This window comes from Rhinolophus sinicus, chromosome 14, assembly GCF_057876585.1.
Source record: "Rhinolophus sinicus isolate RSI-liver-muscle chromosome 14, RSI-T2T, whole genome shotgun sequence".
Taxonomy (NCBI): domain Eukaryota; kingdom Metazoa; phylum Chordata; class Mammalia; order Chiroptera; family Rhinolophidae; genus Rhinolophus; species Rhinolophus sinicus.
The window spans coordinates 178,595,106-178,604,897 of NC_142514.1; the positions used below are offsets into that span (position 1 = coordinate 178,595,106).

The 9,792-nt window shown below is 39.7% G+C and overlaps 1 protein-coding gene across 1 annotated transcript in view; it reads right to left on the reverse strand.

Annotated features, from left to right (window-relative positions):
* Positions 1–9,752, reverse strand: part of PATL1 (PAT1 homolog 1, processing body mRNA decay factor) — a 28,556-nt gene extending 18,804 nt beyond the window's left edge. The window contains exons 1-5 of the mRNA XM_074336430.2: positions 9,601–9,752; positions 7,595–7,706; positions 1,592–1,809; positions 1,201–1,281; positions 426–620 (exon numbers count right to left, since the gene is read on the reverse strand). Coding sequence (XP_074192531.1) covers positions 426–620; positions 1,201–1,281; positions 1,592–1,809; positions 7,595–7,706; positions 9,601–9,615 — 621 coding nt within the window. The 5' untranslated portion in view covers positions 9,616–9,752. The remainder of the gene's footprint in view (positions 1–425; positions 621–1,200; positions 1,282–1,591; positions 1,810–7,594; positions 7,707–9,600) is intronic.
* Between the last annotated feature and the right edge of the window lie 40 nt (positions 9,753–9,792).

Here is a 9,792-nt window from a genome sequence, read left to right on the forward strand (position 1 = left end):
TGCTGGTTTCAGGTGGAGGAAAGTCTATGGAACAGGACTGCACAGGCTCTAGGGAAAGCAGGGATATCTTAAGGGTAAAAAGGGATGTGGACAATGCTGTGTGTTCCCACTCCCCCCAGCTTTCAGTTACCTCTCTGCCAATGTTTTGGGCAGCCAGCAAAACACTTTTAAAAGGTATATACACTAAATGTGGTTAACTACCCTTTTTCCCCCAATTAAAAAGCAGCAGCGACAGGAGCAGCACCAGCAAAGGGCATTAGGGAATGTGTCTCTTATTGGCACTAACTTCTCCTCTAATTGGCTAGTTTGCTTTCTAATCTAATGCCTACCCGAACTTCCACCCTCCTCCCAGCATCACCAATTTCCCAAATAATTTTGCCCAGATTCCCAATATCCTGGGCTGAGTGCCCGTTAATGAGAGGTACCTGTTGGTTGAAGCTGGGGACAGCCATCTGCTTAGGTGGGGTGCCTATGGGGACAGCTCTAACAGGAGGACTCCCGATGATAGGTGAAGTGGACCTCCTTGGTAGTGCACGCTCAGAAAGGTCCCGATCATCTTCTGGGCCCTGGGGGGGCCTCTGAGGCAAGGCATATTCTAATACAGACACCGCAGGCATCTCCTAATTGAGGCAATAGGAAACACATTAGCTAACTTGCAATGTTTTAATAATCTCTACAGTGGCCAAAAATAGCAAGAAACTATTTTTTAAAATTTTATTTATTTTTATTTCATATCTAGTAAAATTTGCTCTGTATAGTTCTCCAAGTTTTAATAAGTGCAAAGTCGTGGGTCTACCACCACAATCAAGACACAGAACGTTTTATCACTCCCCAGACTTCCTTCATATCGTCCCTTTGTAGTCCCCCTCTCCTATCACCCCAACCACTGGCAAACACTGATCTGTTCTCCATCCTTACAGTTTTGCCTAGAAATGACTTTTGAAGTAATTCGAATCTTAAGCTGAAAAATTCGAGTTCCAATGGCTTCTTTTCAACCATTTCAAAGTAAAGCACAGTCAAGCAAGCACTACCATGGAGGCTGGAAAGGTACAACCAACCAGTACACTGAGTGCTGGGTGAAGTAATCCACATAAGACTGGCAAATGCTATCCAATTCTATGTTTCTGTAAGGAAAGGATGACAACAGGGGCCAACTTGAAATTTTCGCACAGTAGGAATTTTATATAAAATGTTTGATACCTGAGCAAGCAGTGGTCCTCGGATTCGCCTCAGAACTTCAGATCCATCCCAGATGCTGGAATTGAGACTTCCTGGTTGGGACTAACAAAAAAGGAAAACATATACAAAGTCTGGAATACTGTGGGCCCCCTGCATGACTTATGTGGTTTTAAGAGGTGAGCAAGGCTCCAAAAGAGCCTTAACTGCTTAAGAATAAGAAATTATAGTGTTCCAGGATATACACTATTTCCCAACTTCGTCTCTAGAACTGCTATCAGGAATTATATTAACAATTTTCTATGGCATATGTAATTCTCTCATTATAGCAGATGAAATAAAATGGCAAAGCTCAATACTTCACTTTAATTACTATTAGTCTGCTACAGTGCTCAAACCAGAGTAACTTACTCACTTGCAAAACTGGCCTGGTCTGCACTGCCCTCATGATAGCTGGATCTTCTAGTTCATTTTCAATCACCATCTTACTCAGCCTTTCTGCCAGATTCTCCTCATGGTCACCCAACAAATCTATTTCATCCCTTTCTCCATTGCCTGTTTGTTCGTTGACTGTCACTGGTAGCTTCTCTTCCAATTCAGCTAGTCGCTCATGTGCTTCCTGCCAATCATCATCTGTAAGGAAATCATAAAAAAGAAATATAGTTCATATTGGAACAAGAAGTTATATAAAATTCTTCCGTTAACCAAGTGAATAATTTCAACTCCAGAAGATAGGTAAAAGGTTAAATTTCCACTTAGAGATAGGAAATAAGGTTTAAACTAAGGGGCATGTTAAAGTGGGCTTTTCATTATTAAGAGCAAATCACATCGTACCAGGAATAAAATTCAAGCATTTAGAGTAATACCTTAATACATTATCAACGGTGTCCAAACTATATTCTAAAACCCATTTCTAAACTGTTCACTTTGAATTTCTATGACATTTCAGGCAAAGTCTTTAAAGTTAAAGCTCATTGCACTATCACACAACTTTCTCTTAAGATTAAAACTGCCATTTTCTTTACAAGCTCGTGAATCCATTCATTTCAATTACTATTTATTGAACATCTATTATGCGACAAGCAGTGTTTTAGGTGCAGAGGATACATAAGTGTACACAACAGACAAGGGTCCCTGCCCTCCTACAGCTTTCCTTCAAGCAGGGAAGAGACAGATAATACACAATAAACATAATGAATAATTAGATACTATATTTGAAGATGAAATGCTACAGAAATATGAAGACAGGCAGACTGAAAACTTTAAATAGGATGGTCACAGGTACATTTCATTGGGAGGGTGACATCTGAGCAAAAGATTGAAGAGCAAGATAGTTAGCTACGTTCCAGGCAGAGGGAGTCAGTATAAAGGTCTTACAATGAGAGGCTGACAATGTTGAGAAACATAAAGGACCGTGTTTAGATTGGAATGATCAAGGGAGGAGAGGAAAAGAAAATGAGGTCAGAGAGGAAGTAGGAGGCAGCTCCCTCAGGGCCTCGTGGGACAACATGGATTGAAATGAGGGGTCACTGGAGGTTTTGATGTGGCTTGAACTTTTTGAGAGAATCACTCTGGCTGCTGTGCTGAAAACAGATTGGAATAGGGTGGGGGAGGGCAGCAATACTGGAAGCGCGGAGGCCAGCCAGGTGGCTAATGAAATACGCCAGGGCAAAGGTGATGGGGAGTTGGCCTGGGGTCAGCCTCTCTTCTGTTGTAATGATGTCACTGCTATTCCTGCACGCTACTGTATGGTCTGTAGCACTGGCACTCGGTCGCTGGCTCATTTTTATGGTGACACAGCATTATTTTTGAGTCCCGCTACAGCATAGATGAGTATCTTCACCAGCTTCTCTAGAACCTGACCTTACTTCCATCACTTCTCTTATTCCAGGGTTCCTCAATCTCACTATACCATTCTGCTTCCATCATAAAAGCTCTACTCACTATTTTGCTCCTCTCAGTATTCAAATTCAGACACCTTTCCCTCTTCACCGAGGCTTTCCCTAAATAATCTTTCCATTTTAATTCTACCTTCACCTCATCTAAACACGCACTACTCTCTAATCCACACACACACACACACAAAAAAAAAAATGTATTCTTTCGTATGTTATATATTGTATCCTAAGTTGTTTTGTTTCTTATGTCTTATAAATTTCAACAGAGCGGCAACAGGTGATTCCCTTTATAACACAGAAACATTTCCAATGTACCTCATTAGAAGAAAGGAGAAGGAAGAACTGGAGGCACCATGACAAGAAAAAAAAATGCATGGTATACACTAAGAGTATAATAAATGGTTATACTTAAAAAAACAACAACATGTTACATCACACAAATATGTGACTTAGAAGAAAGTGAGTTTCCAATAATTCCATGTTAAAATTTTTAAATTGCAAACTATAAAGTTTAACTTGTTTCTTTTTTACTTAAGCAATATACCTTGGACATCATTTCATACATGCGTAACTACTGAGAATATCATCTCATTCTTTTCAATATCTATATAAGATTCTATTCTATCGATAAAACTAATTTAACTTATCCCCTACTGATGGACACTTGGATTATTTGCAAATTTTCAATTAATAACTGTAACGAATATTACACACATCTTAATCTCTTAAGCAAATATTTAAGTAGGCTAAGTCCCTTTCAAGGTCAGATTATAAACATTTAAAATTTGCTATTTTGATTACATAACAATGTATCACATCACACAACACTAGTGGTCCAAAACGTAAGGGAAGGGGGACTTCCACATTTATGATTTGGTGTGTTCAGAACCACTGTGTAGTCTTTGGGCACTGTGGTAGATTTGAATGTATTATTTGTGGTAAAGGAAAAAATCCACCTTAGATGAAAATTATAATATTAATTTAAATTATCATTTATCTGAAAAAAATTCTTAAAGAATAGTGTAATTAAAAATCAAGTGTGAGATTAATATTTGTGTCATGTTTGCTGAGGAAGAGTAAACTGAGAAAGTTTTTAAAAGACAAATTACTTTTTCGTAATTTTACTAACTCAGCAATACCAAAAAATGGGAGTCTATAATCCCAAGTAAGGAATTTTTTTACATTTATGTTCTAAATTTAAGAAGTTAATTTGTTAATGGATTGAGTCTAATGCAGAAGAGTTCTAATTTGCATTGTTTTCATTCACCACTTCCCATGCTCACCTTTACTAACTTTACCAGCTCCTACCAAAGATCAACTTAATAATTACATTTTAAAAACACTGGTTAAATAGCCACATTCTGTGAGAATGGCTCTGCTGCAAAGTGTTATTGTTTCAAATATGAAAGCAAAGAAATCTATGCCACAGAATACCATCATCATCGGTTCAGGCTTTTCTTGCTTTTGTGAAAAATCAATGTCAGAGACTGCAAGCCCTGACTGCAAGAGAATACTTCCTTCACTCTGCATTTTTTTCAAATGACCTAAAAATATAGGACTTAGATATGCCAACACTGGATCTCAAGCCACACTGGTTAAAATGATAAAGGGTAGGAAAAAGAATAACAGAAACGGAGGGCAAGGGATAGCTGTTTTCCTTCAACTCATTAACCCATACACGTACGTGGGTTACTGAATTCCTGGTTGCTCCTATCATTTCACACTTGTAATAATTCTCCTCAAGTCTGTTCTTAGGGATATTTTTGAATAAGAACAAAATGATAAGGTAGTAGAAGTGATTTAACTTTAAAGTAATCGCAGTCCCTAAAGATTACAGCAGCTATCAATAAAAGGGAAGTAGATCAAATGGGAAGTCCTTCCATTCCACACGGAGGCAAGAGATTCCCCAAGATTCCTCGAAGACTGTTTTAACATAACTGGAAGTTTACACTGTGTTTATACTTACTTAACCTCTCTATCACTTTCCTAATGATAATACCTACCTCTCACAAAGTTGCTGTGAGGATTATATGTGAAACATTTAGAGTGACGCCTGGTAAGTAGTAAGCACTTTGTTAAGTGTAAGCTTTTATTTTTAGAGAATGAGCTGAGATTACTGTGGCCCACTTATTGCTCTAAGATGATGCAAACATTTTTCCACGCAGAAGACAGTGACTAGTTTCTTAAGGAAAGGTGACATCAGAGCATTTGTAGCCAGTGACTTAAAATAACTACTGTACTAACAGGATTCATTCAAGACGGTCACTCTTTGAATTAGAAACCATCAAACCAAAGCATGTGTCAAAGGCCTGACATTTCATCTCCTGGTTTAAACTCTTTATACCCGCTGTACGGCTACTTGTAGAGGTGTATTACACAAGTCAAGGGTTGACTTCAAAAGCAATTGCCCTTTCACAAACTCTTATAGTATTTAGATCAAGATGTCACCAGGAATTAAGGTTTGAACTTTACAATTCAAGTATATTGAATTTTAAAGGGATCACATTTGGAAGTCTTTTCTGCATTATGAACTTTGTTGACCAAGAAGTCCTTCTTACTCACCTTCAGGCTCCAGGGTAGGAAGTGGGCTCACCACGTGCTACTGCACTGCCTTTGCTTTCTACCACCTGTCCTTTGCTGTGTAACTCCAGGGGCTTTTTCAATGCATGTGGACTTTTCTTTCTTTCTATCATATAAAACACAATTCTGCACACTCTAGCATCCTTTTAAGGCAGTATTTCCCCCATCTTGTGGGGAACACAGAAACTCAGGGAAAAAAGACTGTCTATAGAACTCTGGAAATCAGTGAGAAGGAAAGACTATTCCTCCTCCATTCAGGTTCAAAACTGAGGACATATTGCTATGCTGCCTCACCTTAATATAATATCTATAAAGCAATTCCATCAACTTCATCTTAATACTGAGGAATTTTCTTAAAAATGGTAACATTCAGTACAATATTTTAAAAGAAAAAGTTCTAGAAACAAGTACAGAATGCTTGCGCTTCTATTGTATTCTATAGGTTATTACTAACTTCCAAAAACAATTTGCAGCTCACATCGGTTCCCTGCTTTCCTCATTCGATTCTATTGCTTTGCCCTGTGATCTCCATAGAGAGAGAGCTGCATCTTAGATCATATCATCCTCTTGGACAATCTTATTTCTTAAACAATGGCTATAATACAAAAGGTCTTTGGTTCCCCTTCTGTATGGGTCTATCTTCTACCTTAAACACTTCTCTCCCTGCTTAGTGGCAGTTTCAAGCTCACTGAACTATGTAAACTCTGACCAACAATAGTATACTCTTTCATTTTTGCCAGTTCATTCAACTCAGTCAAGTTTTAATAAATTTAAGCTGTTTCAGCCACTGTAAAACCAGTAACCATTATAACAGTTTTAAGACCTCTTCTTTTGGGGATTACCCACTACTGCTAAATTTCCTCTTCTTATTACTTAACTTTGAATATTTATTGCATAGACAGAGTGCTTGATTCTAAAGAAATCATACACATTTACACATCCCAACCAAAAGAGCTGTTGCTATTTTCAATATCAACAGTCACAGCAAAAATATTTGCATTGAGTCTTACCTATTCATTTTTTAAAAAGTACAGTTTAATTTTAACTTATTAGTGTACTTGTTCTAGGATCTCTAATTTTCAAACTTGATCATATAAGCTTGCTCTCTAAATTTCCCATCTCAGTAATCATAACTCTGTGATAACTCTATGGCCTCTTAAGTATAGTTTGGCTCTTTAACTTTTTATAACCTTTTCCAATTCCTAGAATATTTATTTATATTCAGGGTGGGAAAATTTCATCTGTGCATAGCACTTTTCTAACTTATGAAGACTTATTATAACCAAAATTCTTGGAATAAAAAGATTTTTAAGGGGGATCAAATACATGGTGACGGAAGAACTGACTCTGGGTGGTGAATACACAATGGGATTTATAGATGATGTAATACAGAATTGTACACCTGAAATCTATGTACTTTTACTAACAATTGTCACCCCAATAAATTAAAAAAAAAAGAAAAAGATTTTTATTTTATTGAAGATACTATAATAGCAGGGCCATACGATATACATTATTGATCAACTGAATTTTAACACATACATATCCGCATCTGAGTTTTCTCCTAGTCCACTAGTTTTCCTTAAGTTACATGATCCACAAATAAAAATTTTCTTCTTCAAGGATTATTTTAACCTTTGTAAAATGTCTACTTCTATAACCATTTGAATTCCTTCCAGTGTCAATCTACAGCAATAGATCACATAGCTGGAAGAGACAGGGCTTAGAGAACACCTGGTTTTATAAGTGAGGCAAAAAGAGGCCCAGAGGAAAAGGGTACAGCATCCCAGTCAAGACTAGACTATTCTAAAACCAAGAATAGAATATTTTGCTAAATCAGTGACTAAGATTACTTCTAATAAGACAAAGCACTTAAAAAAGAGAACATTTGAAAAGTGCAAGAGATCAAGATGATATTACAAGAGAAAGATGTCACTTACCAACTGCACCTGACCCAAATGTATCATCATTGAATTGATCAATCTCTTCATCTTCCTCTCCCAGGCCCTGAAATGCATCCTCATCTTCATCCAGAGGACAATCCTCCAAAGACTAAAGAAAGAGATTTAGCTGTTCATGAAGTTCACAACCTCATTTAAAAATGTTCTAAATCCATTATGACTTTCTGTAAAGATGGCATTTTTTTTCTATCCCCCAATTTCTCCAATGTTGGAAAATTTCAGTATCTTCTTTCAGTTTCTCTTTCCTATACCTTATTTCATTTAACCTTTTCCCTAAAACATCCCATTTCTCTATTTAACAGGAATCTAATAAGAGCATTTCTTTAGGGCCTGATGGCCTGCCAACTTCTTTACATCACTGGTTAGAATAGTAATGACAACAGAAAATGAACACTTTATTATTTTATTTCAGTTTTATGTGTATTTTTCAACAAAATTCTCATCTTCCCCATGTTCAGGTCATCTTTTTAACTATTTTATTATTCCCTTTTAAAGCTTTCTCTTCATTTTCCATCTTTCTTCCCTTCTGTTTTCTATAGGTCCAAACTCTGGTTATAAAACAGAAAGGTAGAATTTCAACCACAATTAAGTGAACCCTCAAAAAGTTGTGATATGGCAAGTTCAAGTTCTGGCTCCCTTCTTACAAGTGGTGTGAACTTGGGCAAGTCATTCTTTGAGATTAATGCATTAAATATTACCTCTTGAGCACCTATTGTGTCTCAGGCTTTGGTAGGCTCTCAGCCTCAGTCTCTTAAGTTGTAATACAGGAACAATACCATCTACCTCATAGTTGCAAGGATCAAATGAGGTACAGATTTAGGCAGAGTGTGGACTGCTGAACAATGCTAAATATGACCCTAACAATTTAGGTGGGTTCTATTTTAAACATTCCCCTCCCCTCCAATTTGATTTGCCAAGGAATTTTTTTTTTTTTGGCAACTGCCTACAGCATCTCATCTCTATCCATGTTTACATGAAGTTAGTTGGGTTTTAAACCATTTCCTATCAAGTATACGTGGCCGCAATTTTCAAAGACTCAGAATCGGCATTCCAGTCTCAGTAGGCAGAGTGCGATCTCCTTTGCCTAGCTACCTCTTAGCGAGGCTGTTCCCAAAGGAAAGGTTAGCCCAAAGGGCCATTCTACCCCCCTTAAGTCCAAATTTACACAAAGCAGGCATGCAACTGCCTCTACATAAAAGGCAGCACCCAGCAGCACTCCTTCCCAAATCACATAGATCGACTTAAACAAATCACTGGTTTTTAAATTGGGAAGACTCTTCGGGATTATCCAGATCAGCTCTTTTATTCTACAAATCCAGAAAGTTTATGTCCAGAGACTAGGAGTCGCTCAAGGTCATATAGTGAATTAGTGACAGGGTCAGGACTCTCAACTATTGCTCCATTACCGGGACCATCACCAAACTCTTATCTCCCTCCACTCGCTCAGAAGGAACTTCTGCTGGACACGCCCCCTCCCAACTCGGAGCCCAATTCAGTAAACAGTCTACGGCCCCAGTCAAAGGGCAAGTCCAGGCCCCCTTGACCCGATGGTTGCCCGTGTGTACGGGTGTGTGTAACTGGAAGGGAGGTGGTTCCGGGTCCCGGGCGGGAAACGTCCTGGGCTTTCCCGGGTGACTCTTCCTCAAGAAGAGCCACGGGATGGGTGCAATGTGGTCCCCTGCGCCGCTCCTCCCGGGGTGGGGCTGGCGGGTGGTCGGGTTACGGCACTTAACGGGTCCTCCCCACCCCAAAACAGAGGCCAACTCTCCCCAGCGGCAACTGATAGAACAGTCCCGCCCCCTGAAGCCGGCTCACAGCTCTCGGATTAAACCCACGAGCCTAGGCCCAATATACTCCTCTTGGCCCCCAGGGTCTCACCGCCTGCCCCCACCCTCCCCAGGAGCACGGGAAAAACGCGCGGGGGATGAGCGACGAGAAGGGGCGCGTGAAGGAGGGAGGGGCCACTTCCGGTCGCAACAGCTCACCTCGTAGCGGAACATTCTTGGGGAGGGGGGGGAGGGAGCGGGGAGGGGAGTGGGGAGGGAGGGAAGAAGCGTTGACTCCCCGGGCTCCTCCGCGCGTGGGTCCTCCACCGGCTCGCGACCCCTGGCCGCCGCCGTACGCCGGAGCGTGCGTGGGAACGTGCGCAGGCGCGCCTAGGGGAGGGCGTCCGCCTC